General features: G+C 40.0%; 1 protein-coding gene across 6 annotated transcripts in view; it reads right to left on the bottom strand.

Annotated features, from left to right (window-relative positions):
• LIMS1 (LIM zinc finger domain containing 1) overlaps nucleotides 1–25016 on the bottom strand; it is a 155917-nt gene that overhangs the window by 59140 nt on the left and 71761 nt on the right. The window contains exon 1 of one of the 6 annotated variants that reach the window (XM_043553180.1): nucleotides 9424–10017. The exons of 4 other annotated variants lie outside the window; for them this stretch is intronic. In XM_043553180.1, the coding sequence (XP_043409115.1) occupies nucleotides 9424–9530 (107 nt within the window). In that variant the 5' untranslated portion in view covers nucleotides 9531–10017. Of the gene's footprint in view, nucleotides 1–9423; nucleotides 10018–25016 lie in introns of those variants that run through there. One more of the 6 variants, XM_043553179.1, reaches the window with a different exon arrangement.

Below are 25016 nucleotides of genomic sequence, written 5' to 3' on the forward strand. Positions count from 1 at the left end.
ATGTTGGACTCCATGCTGACAGTTAGGAGCCTGCTTGGGATTCTCTCTCTCTCTCCCCCCCTCTCTCTCTGCCCTCCCTAGTAAACTCTCTCTTTCTCTTTCTCTCAAAAATAAATAAACAAACTGTAAAAAGATACAATCACATTCTAACTCCTGGTACCCTGAATAGGATCTTATTTGGAAATAGAGTCTTTGCAGATATAGTTAAGATACAAATTAAGATGATTGGTGTACTTACACAAAGAGGAGAGGAGACACAGAGATATGACACACCCATGGGGAGAACACTGTGTGAAGACATGGACATATGGAGAAGACAGCCATGTTATAAAAGAGGCAGAGATTAGAGTGATGCCATCTACAAGCCAACAGTAAGTAAGCAACGCCAGCAAATGCCAGAAGCTAGAAGAGGATTCTCTCTTTCAGGTTTCAGAGGGAATGTGGTCCTGCTGACACACTGATTTCTGACTTCTAGTCTTCAGAACTGTGAGACAGTAGACCTGCCGTTTGAAGCCACCCAGTTTGTGGAACAGCTCTAGGAAATCAACATGGCCTTAAAAAGACTTAAGGAGTCGTATATTTATTTGAAAACATATTCAGTATTTACTTCTAAAAGCAGGTATTCTTTTTTTAATTTTTTTTTACATTTATTTATTTTTGAGAGAGACAGAGTGAGTGAGCAAGCACAAGCGGGGGAGGGACAGAGAGAGGAGACACAAGCCGAAGCAGGCCCCAAGCTCCGAGCTGTCAGCACCTGAGCCAAAGTCGGATACTGAGCCACCCAGGCGCCCCAGATATTCTTTTTGTTGTTGTTGTTTATTTATTTTTGAGAGAAAGAGCACGTGCACAGGAGAGAGAGAGAGAGAGAGAGAGGGAGAAAGCATGCACACGAACGGGGGGGGGGGGTGCAGAGAGAGGGAGAGAGAGAGTTTCCAAAGCATGCTCCACACTGTTAGAGCAGAGTTGATGTAGGGCTCCAACTCAAGAACCATGAGATCATGACTACAGCCAAAATCAAGAGTTGAACACTCAACTGAGCCATTCAGGCACCCCTAAAAGTAGATATTCTATAAAAGAATATTCACGTTCAAAACTTGTTATTTTTTTAAACAAGCGAGTGAGAGAGAGTGCGAGCGTGAGCAGGAGAGAGGAGCAGAGAGAATCTCAAGCAGACTCTGGGTGAAATAAAAAGTCAGCTGCTCAATCTACAAGCTACCCAGGCACCCCTCAAAGCCTGTTTTAATCACAGAATTAAACTGGGTCTCACAGATACACAATAAGTGGTTATGTTTTCAAAATGTATATTTTTATATGCAAATATATACAAAATAAGTAATATGGTTTCATTTTAATAGCGTCTATCCAAATAATGTAGGTAAAGTGCAATTATTAGTCAACTGCTATTTTTTTGTTTTTATAAGTGATTTATAACTGATACTTTAAGGTTTTATGTGTATTTTTGAAGCTATAGGAAAGCAATTATGATGATTAAAATGTTGGCATTTAATTGTGATAGCAAATCATTGAGAAAATTTTATGTTTATTGACAACAAATTCACAAATTGATTCTGAAGTTGAGGTTCATTCCTAAATGTCTCTTAGCTGTACAGAGAAACAGAAAAGGGATCCTTATCTAAAGACTTTTCACTTTTTAATTATTCCTTTCACTAACATTGCTATTTTTAACTTCAGCATATAGTCTCTAAACTATATAGAAATAATTTAGGTGATAAAGAGGAAAATATATTCCCCTTTAGAAAATAAGTTTCCCCAAACCACTGAAAAACAAAATGACCATGATCTTTTTGACCATGATGATTTGGAAGATATAAGAGATACCTCTAAGCCTGTTTAGTTTCTAATTTCTTCACTCATCAAGTGAGGAATAGATACTGGACAGTGATGACCTCCTAGGTACTATGGTAGATGCTAGGGATGCAACAGAAATAAGGCCAGGCCTCTGGCTTTGGAGAATCCTCTATTAACGGCGAGGAGCACAGGAGAGGGACAGGTAAAGTGAGCAGGATGAGGAGGGGTATGCCTGTAAAGCCAATTATTACAATATAAATACTTGTGGATTATACTATTTTAGAAACATTCATATAATTGAGATATGTGATACTGTAGAAGTTTGAAGAAGCCAACCTAACCTGTTGGTTTGATATATTTGTATATTGTGGTATCATTGCTAAGGTAGCTTTAGCTAACATCTTTACCATGGCACATAATTATCATTTCCTTTTTGTGTTGAGAACAGTTGCCATCTAGTCTCTTAGCAATTCTGAAGTGTTGAATATGGTATTGTTCACTATAATCATTATGTTGGGCATTAGATTTCCAGGACTTATTTATCTACTAGTTGCAAGTTTGTACCCTTAAAACAACATCTGCTCAACACCCCCAGCCCACAGGCCTTGGTAACGACCATTCTACTCTCTGGTTTCACAAGGTGAGTTTTTTTTGGTTCCACATAAAAGTGATATCATACAGTATTTGTGCCTCCCTCTCTGACTTATCAGCATAATGCCCTCAAGGTCCATTCATGTTGTCACAAATGGCAGGATTTCCTTCTTCTTCACAGCTGCATAATATTCCAGTACGATCCCACCCCCCCACCATGTATTTGTCTATATTACACCCTTAAACACACATAAGAAAGCACTACTACCTTTAAAGAAACCGAAACTGACAAAATGATACATCTTTCAGAGAAAAAAATATTTATTAACCATGTGATGTGTAAATACGTTCTCGCTGAACCATTAAATAATAAGAACAGACAAAAATGGCAGAGCTGCAATTTTATCCCCCTAATTGTCTCACAGACTATATGTCTCAAACTCAAACATGAACATTGGTTTTTCATCCAAAATACAGGCAAAGAAATAATAAGCAAACTGCAAAGCAAGTATGCAAGGAAATGCACATCCTAAGCTGACCTACTCCAACCTCAACTGAACTCAGAATCAAGGACAGGAACTGGTTAATAATGATGATTACCTTTTCCAACTTTAGGTTCTTCTTCCTCGCTTATTGAATTGTGAGTTAAAAAACAAACAAAAAACTCCCAAACTATGAAAATTCTTAGTATAGTGCCCAACCCATAACAAGGGCTCAACCAGTGGAAATGTATTATTCAGAACACATGATCTGAGTTTTCAACTCTCAAACCAAGTCAAGTACATTCTCACTACCTTTTTTTTTTTTTTAACTTTTTATTTACTTATTTTGAGAGAGACAGAGACAGTGCGAGTGGGGAAGGGCAGAGAGAGGGAGAGAGAATCCCAAGCAGGCTCTGCACTACCAGCACAGAGCCCAACATGAAGCTCAAGTTCACGAACTGTGAGATCATGGCCTGAGCCCAAATCAAGAGTCGGACGCTTAACTGACTGAGCCACCCCAGCAACCCAAGGACATTCCCACTACTTAAAAATGATTATGTCCTATATCTAGAAAGATACAAGCTCAGAAGGTTTACTTAATAATCAGAAAGTAAAGGTTACTTTGCACTTCCTCCTATTCCTCGTTGGCCAGTTCTATCACGAAAAGTGCAGGAAAGATAGCATTAAGAAGTTCTAACAAGTAAATAAATTCTTACTGCTGCATCTAGTCAACTTCATGTAGGGATACAAACTTCAAAGTATTTTTTCTTTTTTTTCCTCACTCATTTCAAGATTGACACAGCCCTGATTTATCCAGGTACAACAAATCTAACTGGGAGGTGGAGGAGTGGAGAGAGTAGGTGCATAACTAAAGGAACAACAGGGAAAAACAGAAGGATTTTATATCTTAGAACTAGACCAAGGGTCTAATGCCACTGCACACTGTAGCAAGAAACTACTAGAGACAACCGTGCAAATAAGCTTGGCTGTGTTCCAGCAAAACTTCATTTATGGGGCACCTGGGCGGCTCTGTTGGTTGAGTGTCTGACTTCAGCTCAGGTCAAGATCTTACAGTTCCTAGATTCAAGCCCTGCATGGAGCTTGCTGCTATCAGTGCAGAGCCTGCTTTGGATCCATTGTCTCCCTCTCTCTCTGCCCCTCCCCACTCTCTCTCTTTCTCAAAAATAAATATTTAAATTGTTTTTAATGTTTATTTTTGAGACAGCATGAGTGGGGGAGGGGTGGAGAGAGAGAGAGGGAAGCACAGAATCTGAAGCAAGCTCCAGGCTCTGAGCTGTCAGCACAGAGCCCGACAGAAGGCCTGAACCCATGAGCCGTGAGATCTTGACCTGAGCCGAAGTTGGACACTTAACCGACTGAGCCATCCAGGTGCCCCTGAAATTTTTTTTAAATGTTTATTTTTGAGGGGCACCTGGGTGGCTCAGTCGGTTAAGCACCCAACTTCAGCTCAGGTAGTGATCTCACGGTTTCTGGGTTCGGGCCTGCACTGGGCTCTGTGCTGACAGCTCAGAGTCTGGAGCCTGCTTTGGATTCTGTGTCTCCCTCACTCTCTGCCCCTCCCCCACTGGCACTCTGTTGGGGTCTCTCTCTCTCTCTCTCAAAAATAAACATTAAAAAAATTAAAAATAAATAAAATAAAAATACTTCATTTATTATGGATAGTGAAATTTGAGTTTCATGTAATTTTCAGTATGTTATACAATATTCTTTCAATTTTTTTCCAACCACTGAAAAATATAAAATCCACATGGGCCATACAAAAACAGGCAGTGGGCCAGATGTGGCCAATGTTGCTATGTAAACTATGTTTCAGGCCTACCCAGCAAAGACTTGACTTTTGAGGTATCCCCAATTAGTTACTTACAGATCCTTTATATCTGAGAGAGAGCAAAAGTGAGTGAGAATTTTAATTTTTTTTAACATTTATTTATTTAAAAAAAATTTTTTTTCCACGTTTTTATTTATTTTTTTGGGACAAAGAGAGACAGAGCATGAACGGGGGAGGGGCAGAGAGAGAGGGAGACACAGAATCGGAAACAGGCTCCAGGCTCTGAGCCATCAGCCCAGAGCCTGACGTGGGGCTCGAACTCACGGACCGCGAGATCGTGACCTGGCTGAAGTCGGACACTTAACCGACTGCGCCACCCAGGCGCCCCAACATTTATTTATTTTTGAGAGAGAGAGACCAAGAATGAGCAGGGGAGGAACAGAGAGAGAGGGAGTCACAGAATCCGAAGCAGGCTCCAGGCTCTGAGCTGTCAGCACAGAGCCTGATGTGGGGCTTGAACCCACAAACTGTGAGATCATGACCTGAGCTGAAGTCAGTTGCTTAACTGACTGAGCCACCCAGGCACCCCAAAAGTGAGTGAGAATTTTAAAGGGTGTATGTGAATATGTGTGTGTGTGTGTGTGTGTGTGTGTGTGTGTGTGTGTATTTTGTTAGCCGTATTCTTCATGTTTCATCAAAAAACAAGGTGTCTGGGTGGAACATAGTTTGAGGGATGGAAGAAATAGTTAAGGATTAAGTATACAGATAAGGGTATATCTTAAATGTTTATCTATTTTTGAGAGGGAAAGAATGCACACACACTCAAGAGAGGGGCAGAGAGAGAGGAAGACAGAAAATCCCAAGCAGGCTCCATACTGTCAGTGCAGAGCCCAATGTTGGGCACAAACCTATGAACCATGAGATCATGACCTAGGCCGAAATCAAGAGTCAGGACACTCAACTGACTGAGCCACCCAGGGGCCCCAAGGGTATATCTTAGATGCGATTTTTGAAGATCAAAAATTCCAAGGAAAAAGGGGTGAATGGTTTTTAGAGGTGTGAAACTCAGAACAAGCTCTGAGCCGACTGACATAAAAGTGTGAGCTATGTTGTGCTAAGGGAGTCCATTGCTCAAATTTGAAAGTCATACCAGTTGTACCCAGGTCATGAGAACTGGACAGAAAGACAATCTGTATTTGTATACACAGACTTTATATAGTCTTGGATACAAATGAACATCCACACTTTATCCAAATCCTTAACATTGAGCTTCACAAGGGAAAATAATTTCCAATGGTTTCTTTGACATGTTAGAATCTAGCCAAAATTAAGGACATGCTCTAGAACTCAAGACAAAGACCCACAGGACACTTTCTACTGGTAGTAACAACTACTATTTAAATAAAATAAATTGCCATAACATAACCCTCAAATGTAGAGGGTAATGGTCTATTGTACAAAGTATGCAATAGGGAAAGTTTCAGGTTATATTTAGTACATCAAAATAAAAGTCTATAAAGTCAGTGTTTTTCATGCTGCCTCTTACAAGTTTGAAGCCAGGGTTGTTTTCATGTCTTTCACGGTCCTCCTTAAACACTTGTATTTTGTTTTAGAGCATAGTCTTTTATTTTTAACTTTCAAGAAAAATGTTTTCTGGCAATGAGCATAGCTCTTTTAGTTTCTATCATTCTGTTAGAGTTCATAAATATGCCAAGAAAGTGAACAGGAGAGTGAGAAGGAATGTGAGCAGGTATGGGTCTTGTGCAATACTGAGGCGGTGTGAGAAATGTTTGATATTACATGTATTCAAAGTCAAACAACTGCTTGTGTGAAGAGCACCTGTTGGTCACAGTTCATGTGCCAAAACCGTGGCGTGCCTTAAAGGGGAAGAACTGTGTCTGATTCATCACTACATCTTTATTTAGCAGAGTAGGCACCTAATAACAATTAGCTGAATAATGCATGAAAGCCATTAATCCTATACCACTACGCACAATATAATAATGCCCCTGCCTCGGGGAGCCTGGGTGGCTCAGTCAGTTGAGCGTCCGGCTTTGGCTCAGGTCATGATCTCGCGGTTCTGTGCTGACAGCTCTGTGCTGTCATCGGGCTCTGTGCTGACAGCTGGGAGCCTGGAGCCTGCTTCGGATTCTGTCTCCCTCTCTTTCTGCCCCTCCCCCGCTCGTGCTCTGTCTCTCTCTCTCTCTCTAAAATAAATAAACATTAAAATTTTTTTTTTTAAAAATAACGCCTCTGCCTCTGTAGGTTGGTGGTAAGGAATTTATGAGATAGTAAACAATGCTCAATAATGGCAGTTATTTTTACCTCGTTCTAAAGAGGAACAAACTGAGGTTTAACAAGATTACATAACTTGTCCAACAGAGTGGTGCTGAAATGAGTGTGCCTAATTTCAAAGTCCCTACCCTCCCTGATTCCTATTAACTAAGAAACCTGATTTAATGCTAAAAATAGGCTTACTATAAAATTAGAAAAACAAACTGACTCTCTAAATTGATAAAAAGTCCATGGAAAAACAGACAATTGCCTACTTTTACTAGCTAAGTACCACACTCCTAAAATAAAGAATAATAGGGGCGCCTGGGTGGTTCAGACAGTTAAGCGTCTGACTTTGGCTTAGGTCATGATCTTGCAGTTCATGGGTTTGAGCCCCACGTCGGGCTCTGTGCTGGCAGCTCGGAGCCTGGAGCCTGCTTCGGATTCTGTGTCTCCATCTCTTTCTGCCCCTCCTCTGCTTGCATTCTGTCTCTCTCTCAAAAATAAACATTAAAAAATTTTTTTAAATAAAATAAGGAATAATGGTCATTCTCTCTGCAGTAAAGGACAGAGAAATCACAGAAGCAGAAGTCCCTTATTATCACTTGAGAACTGTATCGCCAGAATGGGTGGAAAAATATTTCCCCTTAACTCAACAGAACAAGCAATACTTCTTAATAATTATTCTTCCTCCTTGGGGCACTGGGGTGGCTCAGTTGGTTAAGCATCCCACTCTTGATTTTGGCTCAAGTCATGATCTCATGGTCAAGATCTCACAGTGGTGAGATTGTGCCTTGCATCAGGCTCTGGACTGGGCATGGAACCTGCTTAAGATTCTCTCTCTCTCCCTCTGCCCCTACCTACCCCCATCTCTCTCAAGAAAAATATATTCTTCCTCCTTTGATTTGAAGTCTACACAAAAGGAAAATATCCAGTTGTTTTGAAGGTCATTATAAAAATAACTACCTCCTTGAGCATAAACGCAATTTTATTCATGGGTACTTTTGCTACTGTCTGAAAAGTAAATAAAATATGGTTGGTCTCAAATGTTGTTTTATATATCTTAATTTTTTTTTTTATAAAGGAAATTCCTTAGGACCCCAAATCTGAAATTAAAACTGTTTCTGGTAACTTTTCACCTTTGGCTCAAGAGTAGTTTGGAGTCTGCCTGTAAATGTTGATTTCAGAGGACACTTCCAAAAGCCTATCTGTTTAGCAAGAGAGAGCTCAATATTTTCACTAAACCTCATAAAATTTGTAACAATTTAAACTCTGAAGCCTTTAAATTCTGTCTTTAAATCCAATCAATTCAAAATTGATACAATTATACATACCTAAGAGACACCTGACATAGTAAGGAATAAAATCTAATAATGTTAGCATCAATAATGGTCCTTTAATGCTACTATTCTCTTCAAAAGTTAATGAAAGAGTTGATAATTTTCAAGTAAATGTTTCCCTCCCAAAGTATAGCTCCTATAGTATATATAGCTGGCTGTAAGACAAACAGACTTACAGAAGTTTAAAAAAGCGTTCCTGATAATTGTTTCCCTGTCAAATTTAAATACAGAACTTAAAACAAACTCTAAAAATGAAGTTATAGAAAAAAGAAAAAAAGTAAATATCCCTCTCACCATCTAGTTGAAATATTCAAATACTTAAGTCATGAGTCCATAAACAAACTTAAGTACTATAGAGTAAACGTAATAAAAAGAAAAGGAAGTCTCTCTTTACTGCAGCCTCCTGTCAGCACTAAAACAGGAACACTTCATCTCAGAAACAAAATCTAAACCCTTCACAGTTAGCATAATATTTTAACATATGGCTTAATGTTGCAGGGACTTTTTAGAACCTAAAAATCTAAAAACAATTCTTAATAGCTGTAACAAAAACTAAAATGAGGCAAATTAAGTCTGAAAACAAAACAAAACAAAACACCCTAACCTTTTAGTTAAAATGGTCTCCAGATTTTTGATGTCCTTCCTTCCTAGGTTACATTCAATAGTTTCTGCATTCCTTTGCTCAACCATTTCAATAACAAAGAATGCTCTATGAACACCCCCCAACCCCCACTCAAAACATCACAAACTAATCTCACCACCAAAATTCAAAGAAAAACTCCTCACAGAAACATGTTCTAATAAGCCAAAGCAATCTATCTTTAAACTAAGGGGGAAAAATCAATTGTTTCCAAATATTACTTTGATGATTATATAATTTTTAAAGACAGCACGGCAGTTTTGGGGAACAGCTAAAACAACTTACAGGATTTGTGAAGAAATGGAAAAATGAGTTCTAGTTTTGCACAGTTCCAATCCAGCACAATCTGGGGGTAGTGTTCAATCTTTAATTACAGACTGAGAGGTTTCAGTGGAACCTCTTCAAAGTGTATTCCCCACTGCTGCATCCACTGAGGCAGGAATCCCGCCGCAATCACTAGGTGTCTTGACCTCCAGCCAACCATGACTTTGCACTCACCTTAGCTCTTCCTCCGGTAACCCATTTAGTCTCACACTATCGGGGCGATCTCGTCTTCTCCGGTAGAGACCTGAGTGGGACAGCTCTTTAAGCTGTAATGCAGTCATACTTCTCTCTACACATCAGTTATTGACAGTCTGAAGCATTTATGCAGAGCAGCGTGGCTGCTAGGGCTCAGAACGAACGTGTCTCTTGCCGGGACTTTAGTACACCTGACCAGAGTTGGAAACCTCCAGGCAAGCCGGGCTAAGCACAGCTTCCTGTTTCTCTGTTGGTACACACCCTCCTCAGCAAGGCCTGGCCTGCCTTATCTCTGGGCCTTGCACCTTGGGGGAGGGGGTGGGGGGAGGTGTCAGGGACCTGGGTCTCACGTGTTTACTAATAAGCAAAGTTTAATTGTTATGAATAATCACACCAATTCCTTTATAAATCTTTCCAGCATCATTCTGAATTAAAATTAGGCTAAAAAGCTCCAGTAGGGTAATGACTAAAGGGTCCTGCCCTATTTTATTTATTTGCCAGGAAATGCACGAAGACTCCACAAGCAGCTGTCAGTATAAAGAAGTGCCTGGTCATCAAGAGCTCTTTGGGATATTTTCCTTAAAAAAAAAAAAAAAAAAAAAAGGCACAATTGTGAGGGAAACAGTGCAATTCCTCCCTTTCCCCATTCTATCTGAAATCCTTTTTAGAAAGGAAGTGTCTTTTCCCCCCTGGATGTTACTCAAAAATTCATAACTGAAAGGAACATGTTTTCTTCTATCAACCTCCATTCAGTGATTTTCTAAATCTGTAACTACCTATTCTAAAAATTCCCTCTCATCAAATATGCACCTCAGTGTAATCAACACTGTCTGCCTAAAGGTGTTTTGGGTGCCTATGCAGCCCTAGTAGATGCACATTTGACACCAGATGGTGACAAAGATAGAAAGGGGCTCTGTTTTAGTGTGTGTGGGGTATAGGTGAGTGTTTGCAAGAGGGGTTCGCAAAAAATGGAGGACAAATAACATGGAGCAAGTCTTTACTGTTACAGTTCCAAATGATGTTAGTGCAACAGCATGCAGGATTGTAGCCTCCAGTTTTGATTCAGTTCCACTCAGTATACAGCACTGTCTCACAGATACAGGCTAGAGCCTTGGCAACTTCTTAGCCAATAGTTTGACTTTATGGTTTCCATAATTTCTCCTTGAGTAATCTGTATCAACCTCCTTCCCTTCTAGAATCCCCTCAACAAGAGCACATAGAAATGTCTCTGAAACTTTTTTTTGCATCAAGGGTTAAAGAATTAACATATTCCCCTGAGAGTATCTATATTATAAATACAAATATTAAGGCACCCACAAGGAAGAGGGGGGTCCATATCTTACTCCTTCACTCAGGACACGCAGATGTTAGCTCCCTTCAGGGCCACAATTGTCACCTTGGCTCCACCATCCCAGCGGAAAACAGACAACTTACAGCTGCCATCAAAATGTAACATACATTTTTAATTATTTTTTTTAATGTTTATTTTTGAGAAAGAGACAGAGTGTGAGTAGGGGAGGAGCAGAGAGAGGGAGACACAGAATCCAAAGCAGGCTCTAGGCTCCAAGCTGTCAGCACAGAGCCTGACACAGGGCTTGAACTCAAGAACCACGTGATCATGACCTGAGCCGAAGTTGGACACTCAACCTACTGAGCCATCCAGGCGCCGCCAAAATGTAACATTTTTTTTTTTTGAAAGAGAGCACAAGCAGGGGAAGGGAAGAGAAAGAGAGGGAGAGAGAGAGAATCCTAAGCAGGCTCCACACTGTCAGAGCAGAGACCAACACGGGGTTCAAACCCACGAACTGAGAGATCATGACCTGAGCTGAAACAAAGGGGCAGACACTTAACTGACTGAGCCACCCAGGTGCCCCATAACACACACTTTTAAAGATTCAAGGAAGAAATTACTAATTTTGTTGTTAACACTAGATTTAAATAGTTGTGAAACATGTAAAAGAATCAAGTGACGAATGTTATCTCTTTCAAAAAGGGTAATACTGGAGGCCTCTGGGGAACTTGGGGACAGTAGCAGAAGAAAGCCTTTCTATTACCAAATTCTGTTCAGAACTTTGGATATTCTGCCTATTCAAAAATAAATAAAAAATACATATGTCTTTACATATGCCTTTTGTACAAAGCCCTAGGATCCTACTGAGACCTAAAATACAGAAAAGGTTAAAGTTTACCATAACAAACATAAAATTAGGATTCCTAAAGTGTCTAATTCTCACAGTTTTGTCAAAACAGATGTGAAAAACAAATGAAGAGAAACAACCACTAATTCTGTTTCTTTTCACTCTAGGCATCACTCTAGATGCTTGATGAATACAATACAAATTAATATTATATTCACTACAAACACAGGGACCTTGACATTGTTTTTTCCTTTTTCAAGTTTTTATTTAAATTCCATTTAGTTAACATAGAGTGTAATATTACTTTCAAGAAAGCTCAACATTAAATAGGACTTGTTTCTATAGAAAGATATAAATAACAGAGTTTGATTTTTAAAAGAGCTTTAAAAAAAGTAATGCAGCATGCTGACAGGGAAAAAGTGCTTGGCAACTACTAAAGGTTAACGAGACAGGAAACACCTAACTGTGTAGGACGAATCCTGTATTTGATGAGTCTAAGGTTAAAGGATGTGAACAGAAAAAAAAAAGTTCCCAAGCTATATAACAAACAAACTGAAACAGTTCTTGCTTTCTGACTTTTAAAATGGTTGTAATGAGGGGTGCCTGGGTGGCTCAGTTGGTTAACCATCGGACTTCAGTTCAGGTCATGATCTTGCGGTTCGTGAGTTAGAGCCCCACATCCAGCTCTCTGCTGTCAGCACAGAGCCTGCTTCTGATCCTTTGTCCCCTACCCCACTCTGGTGCCCCTCCCCCGTGTTCATTCGTTCTCGTTTTCCCTCTCCCTCTCTCTCTCCCCCCCCCCAACCTGTCCCAAAAAATAAATAAGCACTTTAAAAAAATTTATAAAATGGTTGTAATGACAAATAGGAATTTCAGTAAATGAATGCTTAAGGCCTAACGAAATTGTCACAACCAAGTAAAACTAAATTCTGGGGCTGAAGGTAAAGCTTTCTCACATTGTCTCTAGCACCCCTTCGGATGTGCTCTCAGATTTTATTGAGCTATAAGTAGAACCAGCACGACGATACACGCTGGGAACCCACACAATTTCTGAATAGGAAATTCACAAATGCCACAAAACACACCATTGACCAAGCAGCTCACGGGATAGCCAGATTATCAACTCCTCTCCTCACAATGGTGTTCCTGAACTTCATTCAGCACCAAGGGAGGGAGAACCCACCCCTGGAACACACAACAGGGCGGTGTCAGCAAAAGTGGCCTCATGTCTTCATCTTTTTTTTTGTTAACTTTTATACTTTTCCATAGAAACAGAGCTCTCAGTTGTGCCCTCTGTTGACAGCACAGAGGGAGGCCTGTGCCAGTGCATTTTCTGTGGGTCTCTATAGAGGGAAATAGTTCATTCTGCACTCCAAACAATCTCTGAGGGCCAATGCGGAATACTCCTCTCTCATACTCCTATACAGCATCACTCACCTGGGATTCTGCCTCTTCTCAGAGGCTTCCAGGCATCAAGTCTTCACTACCAGGCAGCACTCCAGAACTCCCAGAGCTTTCCTCAGCCCCCATGCCCAGTGGTTGTTAAGGAGCAACAGCTCACAAAAGTTGTTAAGGTGAAGCATCTTCTATCCCACTTTCAATACAGTACAGTTGGGCTGTGAACCTGATTACAACTTTTGTTCACTTGTCTCCAAACTGTTAGGTTCTCTTTGAATCTGTACTTTGACTCCTGGCATAATTAGGTATCTGTCCCAGCTTAACGTCATCAGAATAGCTGATAATATCTTTTATAAATTTAAGCCCTTTATTGAGATGACTAAATACAAAGTTCTACAGAGCCTCACACAAGGTCCTGTTCTGCCAGGCTAACATCCAACCCAGTGGTTTTTCACCTTTCAGAAGGTCAGGAACCTTTTATGAACCTGACAAAAGTTAATGACTCAGAAAATGCATGTGAACACAAAGTTTTATCATCATTTCAGGGAAACGATAGATTCTTCAGAAGCCAACAGATGGACTTTACCTTGGATCTTCTGATTTGCACTGATCTTCCCCTTCTCTAGAAACCTGCAACACCACGGTGTAGGACTTTGGATCTCATTTGTTCAATAAGTTTTCACTCAGTGCTCTGCACTGGGTTAGGCACTGTTTCAGAAGAGTTCCTTTGTCTCCCCTTAATGTCTCCGAACCAATCTTTCTTCCACTTATCTTACCCTCTTCCAATCTATCCTCCAAATTTCAAAGTGCTCTTTAAAATTTTTTTTGTTTATTTTTGAGAGAGAGAGAGGGAGAGAAAGAGAGAGAGAGAGAGAGCAGGGGAGGGACAGACAGAGAGGAAGAAGGAGAATCCCAAGCAGGCTGGATTTCATGAACCATGAGATCACGACCTGAGCTGAAATCAAGTTAGATGCTTAACCAACTGAGCCATCCAGGTGCCCCGTCAAAGTGCTCTTTTAAAATATCATGTATTGATCCTGCTGAAAAACTCGTGAATGGCTCACTGCCATGGGGCGCCAAGTGAACCCTGCTGAGCCCATGCTCTCCCACACTTGCAATGAATTCCGGGAGGTTCCCAGGACAGGCATCACTTCCTCTCACCTCCTGGCCTTTCCACATGCAGCTTTATAAGACTAGAAGATGGACCAACTCCTAATCATCCCACTACAACTCAGTGCAAGGATCATCACTTATAAGAAGCATTTCTAGACCCTAAGCACCCACAGTTCCCTTTCTGTTGTTCCCAGAGTGCCTTCCCCTGGCAACTGTGCTTCTGTCCTCATAATCACACAGCCTCACAACAGGTTGCTTCTCTACCCACCTCTCCCCTTAGCATAACAGGTCTGTGAGGATAGTAATGTATCAGATCATTTACAACTGTGTCCACAAGACCAGATACATGGTAGACGTTTGCATTATTTAAATAAGTTCTTTGATTTAGTGGTTCAACCAATTGATTTTGACAGCCTAATCACTTTACAGTGCTACTTGTGAGATTTTGAAACTTTTTTTTTTTTTTGCATTTGACATTCAACATTACCTAAATGAGATTTTTAAAAGGCACACCTATACTTTTACAAAAATTTACTTTCTTGGTGATACTGTAAAAAGTCAAAAGCTTTTGTAGAGTTGAACAGTACCTCCCACGGTATAAACACTTCCCACTTGGGACTGGAATAAAAAAAAAAATTTAGCCTAGATTTTTACCTATACCTGACATGATCTAGTTTTTCTAAGTTGAAGTATAATTCACATACAGTGTAATACTAGGTTTGGGCGTACATATAATGACTCAACAATTCTATACATTACTCAGTGCTCATCATGATAAGTGTACTCCTATGACATAGTCCAGTTTTTAGTGTACTTGGTCTAAGTACTCCTTCAGGCACGAAAGGGTAAAGAAACCTAGTTAAACATCAAACTTCTAAAACTGATCATTAGTATTACTAAACTGTGAATCTTTCTCCTACACAGAAATAAGACAGCAACAAACCAGATTCCATGGCAGAGTTAAGTGGGCCTCATTAGCAGTAACTTTTGTACTAGCTACTAAGAGCCTGTAAACTGGCTGAGCAGTTGTACATTTCCAGGCCATTTATTTCCTTGTGTGACACATAATAAGAGAATAATTTTATGTTTCACAACTAATTTTGAACTTAATAAAATGAATCCTTTTTAAAATTTTATCTTATGAATAATCATTTACAGGGGAAAGCAAACTCTCTAGTAAAGTAAGAATATCGTCCTTTCTCACTATGTCTAACACATTCATTTCCTAAATATTTATCAGCCCTGCTATCTCTCTAAATGAGACCTCTCTAGAGTGCTCTGGGCTATCAAGATGCAGGAAGGACGCAGTACTGAAAACAGATCTGCTGCTTAAGAGTTCTAACTCTGACATGCCATCATAAGTAGGTTGAAGATGAAATTAACTAGAACAAAGAATATGGGAAGGCAGAATAAACTGCCTAAAAAACCAGGCCAGAGTCAAAAAAAAAAAAAAAAATCACCAAAAAAACCGATGCCATTCGTAAGGAGATGACACTGCAACAAGTCCCTCTGAATTTTTTCCTTAATCAGCTTTTCTGTAACTCAAGCTGGACACACCTGAGTGGACAGCCTGACCTGTCATCAGAGGCTTGTGAGAACTTCACTGCATCATTCCGAGCCAGACACACACTGAAGTTTTTCTCATGACCAACAACATGAGGTCATCTACAGTACTTTGTTAGACAATTAAAGACTGTTCTCAAAAGATGCTGTCAAAATATGGTGAATTCTATTTCCAAAGGAATTTGAAATAAAATTTCAAGTAACTTATCCCATCCACATTTTGAAAGGGCTAAGTACAGGGTAAGTTGATGTAAGGGTACAAGAAAGAAACCAGAAATATTCCATGTTTGTCAGCCTTCTTGCTATGCTTGACATATAAGCACACAGGAAGTCATTTCACTATGAAAATCCTCAATTTTTCCATTTAGAAACACAAGAAACCAAATTAGATGATATCACTGGTCTTTCCCCTATATTAAAAGGACTTGATTTTAAGAAAGGACCTGAGTAACACGATGTGCCAATGTCGACTAAGTTCTGACACAGCACACTTTACCCCTAATGACTGCATTAGTGAGAAATTCCATTGCTGAGTAAATTAGAAACACAAGGGTCAGGATTTATACATTAGCTCTTCAAAAAGTATTTCCTGGAGTCCTACCATATGTCAGATCCTCAGAGAGGCAGGAACAGAGGAGAAAGATACTGAGCATCTTTGAACTTTTCTTGATTGTTCTTTCCCTGTGTACTTTCTCTTTGGGTGAAAAGAACTATTCCAAAAGTAAGATATAATGAGAATATAAAATGCCATGAAAAGGCATACTGATCATCCCAGCCCCAAAACACATCTGCTGCAAAACTAGAGAATCCTCCTCAACAGAGCCCTGAGACCATAGGGAAGGAATAAGGAAGTAGGTGTCTGCAGGAGGACTGCACTTTTCCTCCGGAGCATAAATTATTTTTTTTTAAATTTTTTTTTTTTAATTTTTTTTTTTCAACGTTTATTTATTTTTGGGACAGAAAGAGACAGAGCATGAACGGGGGAGGGGCAGAGAGAGAGGGAGACAACAGAATCAGAAACAGGCTCCAGGCTCTGAGCCATCAGCCCAGAGCCCGACGCGGGGCTCGAACTCACGGAGTGCAAGATCGTGACCTGGCTGAAGTCGGACGCTTAACCGACTGCGCCACCCAGGCGCCCCAATTTTTTTTTAATGTTTATTTATTTTTGAGACAGAGAGAGACAAAGCATGAACGGGGGAGGGTCACGGAGAGGGAGACACAGAATCTGAAACAGGCTCCAGGCTCTGAGCTGTCAGCACAGAGCCTGACGTGGGGCTCGAACTCACGGACCGCGAGATCATGACCTGAGCCGAAGTCGGCCACTTAACCGACTGAGCCACCCAGTTGAGCATAAATTATAATGTTAGTACCTCATTTGATGTACTAAACATGTTTTTGGAAAACTGAGTGTAAGATTAAACTTTTTTAACAGAATAATTTTTAATTCTCTAAGGAAACTTGTTTTAAAAAGAAATCCTACTGGTAATATTTCAACAAAGGGAGCTTTTCTGAAAATAAAAATTTTCACACATTCAACCTAAGACATATGTTTTAATATAACTTTTTATAACATTGCTATAAATATTGTTTCTACTCTTTCTACTTGTCCACCTTATACCTCGATATGTGCTGAGCCTGTTTCTAAACTAAACTCTCATTTTAAAAAATCCAATAGGTGAAGTACTTGTGTGTGAGAGGAGGGAAGAAACAGTTATTTCCACATTCCAAGAGAGTCAGTCACGAGCCAGGAATTTTGATCTTCTGAGAACCTGGAAGAAGAAATACAGTTCTGCTCCCTGCCCTGGAATTCAAGAGGCGTGTCATAAAAAATAAACCACAATACCTGCCTTACCCCAGTATAGGATTCATTACAACAGTTAGCACTGTCAACACATCAACTTTTATATCAAAACTGTTTTCACCAAGTTCTCAAAATATTTCCAGGTTCTGTATAAATTCTAATCTCAAAGGCAACATAAAAAAATTTGTCACCTCATTTCTTTTTTTTTTTTTTTTTTCAACGTTTATTTATTTTTGGGACAGAGAGAGACAGAGCATGAACAGGGGAGGGGCAGAGAGAGAGAGGGAGACACAGAATCGGAAACAGGCTCCAGGCTCTGAGCCATCAGCCCAGAGCCCGACGCGGGGCTCGAACTCACGGACCACGAGATCGTGACCTGGCTGAAGCCGGACGCTTAACCGACTGTGCCACCCAGGCGCCCCTGTCACCTCATTTCTAATGTCAGTGTCATCTCTTCACTTACTGTTATTTTTTTCTCCCTAGCTCAGATAAAAGTTCAATACCATGACAAAAAAAGAATTTAAAATTTTAAGAAAGCTCTAAAGACATAATTATTTCAATAAGGACAATATTTCCTGCATAGTTTTACCATTTGAGAGTGATTGATGACAATTATTTGATACAAAAAGGTATTCACGATATAGTACTTTGTGAAAACAGAGTTGAGGACACTGCCCACTGCTTCCATTTTACATGAAAGACCACATATGTATACACCATGTATGTATGCACATCCACACATCCACAAACACCAGAGAATCTGGAAGAGTATATACCTTCCAAAATATCTCTGGTTGGCAGTATTTGAAAAGATTCAAAATTATTTTTTCTTGTGGACTGTCTATATCTTCTAAGTTTTCTACAACAGAAAAATATAGTTCTATTTAATAAGGAACCAAAATTTAAAATGCTTGAGGTAACGAAGAGAAAAATTAAATTAAGATCCATTATCCCATCTTCCAAAGGGATTTCTAATCAAATCAGGAAGAAAGGACACCTCAGAAACCCTCAATATATATAATGAAATATGGATGCATCCTCTAGAGTGGGTCGGGTTTGAGTGGGAACAGCAGTACAGAAGAGGATTTGGGGAGAGGTAAGTGGACGGCACTCCAGGTGGAGGAAACATCAGTGCAATGTGATTGAAAGGTATGTCAAGAGGAAAGTGAGACTGACAGAGCAGTGGATCTTCTAAGCCAGGACCACAGCTTTCAAGGTAGCGCAAAAAAAAAGGAAAGCCATGTACAGAGGATCTCATTGCCCAAGTGTAAGATGAGGGTCCAGCTGAGACTGTTCATGGGAATGAGAAGGGGACAGGCACAGACAACATTACATCAGGACTGATGGGCAGGGCTCAGCAAAAGGGCACAGAAGAGTGTGCTGTGACCGCCCCAAGGCAATCATTGCACACTGAGAGAGCCCCAAACATGTGGCAAGTCCTGCTCTAAGACCAGGGACCCACTGTCCTTGTGGGGCTTGCAGTCTACTGCTGGTACTAGTACTAATCATACAATCACACAAATACAGATTTAAAAACGTGTCAAATGATAGAAGAATAGGGTACCATGAGAATGCTTACAGCAAGGAGTGGGGAGGGATGGCAGGGAAACATTTTCTGAAATGGAAACATTACCCCCAAAAGCTGGGATCTGATACCCCGCAAACCCAAAAGGTATGAAGTCACTAAAGGCAAGAGGGCCCAAGGTGTGAGGAGCATTCGTGGAAACAGGGTCAGTTGATAGAGACCCGGGGCCAGGAGGAAAGGAAATCCCACCTTGTGGCTAAAGGGAAGTGCTGGCAGGTGAGGTGAGAGACAGGCAGTGGCATGGCATCTTTTAACCTAAGAGCGAAGGGAAGCCACCATACTGTTAAACAAGGGCCCAACAGGATCAAATCTGTTCCACAAAGATTGCTCTCACAGTGGCATGTGGGGAGGGTGGATTTTAAGGAGCAAGTGGGGACAATCATGGAGGCAGTGCAGGGAAGAGATAACAGCCTGAGCTATAGTGGTATGAGAGGAATTTAGGAGGTAATGGAGAGGCCGGGGTAGGAGAGGCAGTAAGCACTGACACTGTTAACATCTCCCCATATTCTGTTTGTGACGAAGCAGTAACACTGACCTGGGGAAATACAGCAAGAGCTGTACTTCATGTTCCTTTAATCTTGTTCACAGAGAGGCAGGCATTTTAAACCTACTTTGCATCTGATAAGTAGTTTTTAGAGAGTGTTTACAAAAGAAAAAGCTGGGACACAAAAATGTTCACCTCACAAAGTTCAAAGTCTCCCAACTCTCTAACATGGTTGATCATTACTAACAACAGAGGGGTCTAAGTGCCTACCAAGCACCCTGTACTTACTATCTAGTTTAATGTTCATCTCAGTCCTATGAGGTGTGTATCACTCTTCCCGTTTTGCAGATGAAGTTACGAAGTGTTAAAACAGTTAAAGGTCTTTTCAAAATTTTATTTTATTTATTTCTTCTTCTTCTTCTTCTTCTCTTTTTTTTTAGAGACAGAGAGTGTGAGCCGGGGAGAGGGGCAGAAGGAGAGAGAGACAGAGAGAGAGAGAATCCACGCTCAGTGTAGAGCCCCTTGTGGGGCTCGATCCCATGACACTGGGACCATGACCTGAGCCAAAATCAAGAGTCGGATGCTCAAATGACTGAGTCACTTAGCACCCCAGTAGTTAAATGTCTTGACCAAACAACATAACCAATAAGGCAGATAATGTGGATCCCAACCCAAGTTTACCTGACTCAAATGTTCCTGTTTTAGCCAATGACTACACTGTCTCTGGGCCCCCAAATGCTCTCCTCACAGATCATCAAAAGGTCACTCTGAACTAGAACTGCCTTTCAATACTGATAAATCTAACCCAGGAAGCTTCTGGAAAGCTCAGGACCCTGACAGGCACAGGTGCCCTGAGGAAAAGTCCCAGACTATAAACACAGACTAGAGACAGTTGGCCCACACTTTCCATCCCCGGAAATGAAAAGTAGTCTAGTTATGCTCTAGATGAATACTGTGAATGGGGAGTCTGAGGATTTGGAAAGAGACCTATAGCGCACTCCTGTACAATACTCACTAATACACATCTTCCTTCTCAGCTAATTTTCTCCCACCAGTCTGGAAGTAAAGGCCTGTGAAAGAAAGGAGTCAAATTGGTAGTCTTAAATTTAACCGAACTCCTGGATTCCTTTGAGTTCTGCAGGTTGAAATTACCAATGCTGCCTTACTTCCTTGCAGAGTACATGTGATGACTCAATGTTTCCATGAGTTCTGGAAAAAAAAAGGCAAAACTTCTAATGAATACAGGTTTCCTCTAACAGAGCAAGTCTGCTGAAACCATGTAGACTGTTACATGGCAACAAGGGAGGCTCTGGAAGCAACTGAGACAACACAGCGATGTTAGGAGGGTGTGGGTGCAGGAAGAGGCACTGAGAATATGACCAAGCCCATTTTAATTCCTTTGAGAGCACTTCATGCCATAAACAAATGTTAGTGTTTAAGCCATACACACCACCTGCTTCTGGTACCTTATAAAGGCTATTTCAAAACACAAACCAATCACTACATGAGAATAATAAAGAAAAAAAAGTATGCAGTTTTATTCCCCAATCCTGATATTAAGAAATCCCTGTAAAGCCATATTTGGTCTCCACATACTAGAGAAATATGTTCTACTGAACAAAAATTCTTAAGATAGAGGTGAAATACCTAAAACTTACTGAGATCCGTATCACACAAAGCAAAGGAACTCATCTCTTAGCAAACTCATCTCTCCCCTACCATGGGACCCAGCTTCTTCCCTGACATTCACTATGATTTAGGAAATAATACCTCTGTTAAGAGCTATATTTACTGAGTGCTTACTATGTGCCAGGCATGTTCTGCAAGCATTTATCAAATTTATATTCTGCAGTGATACAATAAAGTAAATAATACTATTATTCCCATTTTAAAGATGCTGAAACTGTGGTAGCAGTGCATGTAATCTGTCCAAGATCATACAGTTTTTATGTGATTAAGAATTTGAAACCTTATGCTTGGTTTTAAATCATGCTTTTAACCATTACAGTGTGCTGCCCCCTAGCCAGAAAATGGCTATTCTTCTCAACAGTAGAAGAGAGCTTACGATCAGAAATTACTTTAAAATTCAACCGAGGCTAATAAACACAAGGTAGTATCCCGGACAGGATGCTGAAATAGACAAAAAGACACTATGAAGGTGATGAAAGATCTTAACAAGAGAGAAAACTGGGTGAGAGGTATAGACTGAATGCTCTATCTTTGCAACTTTCCCATAAATCTAACATTATTCTAAAAATAAAAGTTTATTTAAAAAATTCAAAATGATAATTCAACATGACAAGAGAGCTAGTATCTCCAAAAAAGCAATTACAAGAAAGAAAAATGGGGAAGGGGTTTTCCTCCAAATTAAAAGAAATTTAAGAGACATAACAATCAAATGTATTAATAAGTATGGCCTTTGTTTAGATCCTGGTTCAAACAAACCAACTGTAAAGGAATATTCTTAGGATAGGCGGTAAAATTTGAACAGGGACTAGGTATTGGTTGATACCAAAGATTTATCACTCACTCAGTTAGATGTGATAATAGCACATGTTTATATAAGAAAATGACCATATTATCAGAGACTAATTCTGAAGTGTGTCGAGATCAACTGACCTAATGTCTGGGATTTGCTTTTAAATACTTAAGTAAATTAAGAGAGAGGAAAGACCCCAATAGCCAAAGCAATCTTGAGAAAGAAGAACAAAGCTGATATCAAACTACATTACAAAGCTACAGTAATCAAAACAGTATGGTATTGGCATAAAAACAGACACATAGTTCAATGGAACAGAATAGAGAGCCCAGAAATAAACCCATGAATTTATGGTCAGTTAATTTATGACAAAGGAGCCAAGAACATACAACGGGGACAGGAAAGTCTCCTCAGTAAATGGTGCTGAGAAAACTGAACAGTTACATGCAAAGAATGGCACTAGACCACTCCCTTATACCACACACACACACACACAAAACTAACTCAAATGGTTTAAAGACTGAAACATAAGACCTAAAACCACAAAACTCCTGGAAGTAAACATAGGTAGTAAGCTCCCTCACATCATCTTTGCAATGATTTTTTTAAAATAAAGTTTAATGTGTATTTATTTTTGAGAGAGAGACACACACATAGCATGAGCAGGTCGGGCAGAGACAGAGGGAGACACAGAATCTGAAGCAGGCTTCAGGCTCTGAGCTGTCAGCACAGAGCCTCATGCAGGGCCTGAACTCATGAACTGTGAGACCATGACCTGAGCTGAAGTGGGACACTTACCCGACTGAGCCACCCTGGTGCCCCATGCAATGATTTTTAAAATTTGAAACCAAAAGTCAAAGGCATGGGAAGCAAAAATAAACAAGTGGTATTACATCAAACTAAAAAGCTTCTGCACAGCAAAGAAAACCATCAACAAAATGAAAGGGCAACCTATCAAGTGGGAGAAAATATTGGAAATCATACATCTCATGAGGTTTAATATGCAAAACATAAGAACTCACACAAGTCAACAGCAAATAAAACAATCTGATTTAAAAATAGGGGGAGGGGTGGCAGTGCACCTGGGTGGCTCAGTTGGTCAAGAATCTGATTTCGGCTCAGGTCATGATCTCACAGTTTGTGGTTTCAAGCCCCGCATCAGGCTCTGTGCTGACAGCTCAGAGCCTGGAGCCTGCTTTGGATTCTGTGTCTCCCTCTCACTCTCTCAGCCCCTTCCTTGCTGGTGCTCTGTCTCTCAAAACTAAACAAATGTTAAAAAAAAAAATTAAAAAAAAAATAGAAGATCTAGACATTTTTCCAAAGAAGACATACAGACGGTCCTACAGTGCTCCACATCACTCATCATCAGAGAAATGCAAATCAAAACCACAGTGAAATACTGTATCACATCAGTTAGAATGGCTAGCTACTAACAAAAAGACAAGAAATAACGAGTGCTCACAAAGGTATGGAGAAAAGGGAACACCCTTGTGCACTGTTGGTGGGAATGTAAATTGGCGTAGCTACTGTGGAAAACAGTATGGATGTTCCTCAAAAACTTAAAGACAGAACTACCATATGATCCAGCAACTGCACTTCTGGGTACGTATCTGAAAGAAACACAAACACTAACGTTAGAAGATATCTGCAACCCCATGTTCCTTGTGGCATTATTTACAAAAGCCAAGACATGGAACCAATCTAAGTGTTCACTACTGGAAGAATATAGAAAATGCAATTTATATACATATATTCATGTATACACACACACATACACATACACATACACACACACACACACACACACACACACACACACACACACTGTGATTAAGCCACAAAAAAGAATGAAGTCTTGCTATCTGCAACAACATGGAAGGACCATGAGGGCATTATGCTAAGTGGAGTAAGTCAGACAGGGAAAGGCAAGTATCTTATGATCTCACTTATATGTGAAATCTAAAACAAACAAACAAACAACATAGAGAAAAAAGAACTCCTAGATACAAAGAACAGATTGGTGGTTGCCAGATGTGGGAATTGGGGAGTAGGCAAAATTGGTGAAGGTGGTCAAAATGTACAAACTTCCAGTTATAACATAAATCATGGAAGGGACATGGGTGACTCAGTGGGTTAAGGGTCCGACTTCGGCTCAGGTCATGATCTTGCCACTCTGGAGTTTGAACCCCATGTCAGGCTCTGTGCTGACAGCTCAAGAGACTGGAGTCTGCTTCGGATTCTGTGTCTCCCTCTCTCTCTCTGACCCTCCCATGCTCGTGCTCTGTCTCTCTCCCTCTCTCAAAAATAAAATAAATATTAAAAAAATTTTTTTAAATAAAAAAAACCACAAGGATGTAACATACAGCATTGTGACTGTAGTTAATAATACTGCACTGCATATTTGAAAGTTGCTAAGAATAGATCTTAACGTCCTCGTTACAAGGAAAATTTTTATAACTATCTTAATGGATATTTAGACTTACTGTAGTAATCATTTCACAGTATATAAGTATCAAATCATTATGTTGTATACCTGAAACTATGTCAATTATATTTCCATTAAAAAAGAGACAAAAACAAGATATATGAAGCAAACATGGTAATACAGTAACTAAGGCAGAGTAATGAGTACATGGAGGTTCATTTCTTCCGTTTTTATATTAGAAAATTTTCATACTAAAATTATTTTAACTTAAAACAAAATTCAACCAATGGGGATGAAAACAAGCATAACTACCTTGAAGTCATAACATAATACCCTGACAGCAGTATAAAAACAGCCCCCACATGCACAGGGAGAGAGGAGAAAATAATATTCTAGGTAGAGAAGAAAGAAATAGAACAAAAGCACAGAATGGTGGTAAATTGACCCAGAAAACAGCAGATAGCCTCATTTTGTGAAAAGAGCATGAGTAGAGAAGTAGAAGATAAGGCATCAAGACAGGGCCATATTTTGAAGATCTGTCAATGCCAAGCTAGGAAATATTATGAAACGTGTGATAAAGGGTCAC

This window comes from Prionailurus bengalensis, chromosome A3 (assembly GCF_016509475.1).
Source record: "Prionailurus bengalensis isolate Pbe53 chromosome A3, Fcat_Pben_1.1_paternal_pri, whole genome shotgun sequence".
Taxonomy (NCBI): domain Eukaryota; kingdom Metazoa; phylum Chordata; class Mammalia; order Carnivora; family Felidae; genus Prionailurus; species Prionailurus bengalensis.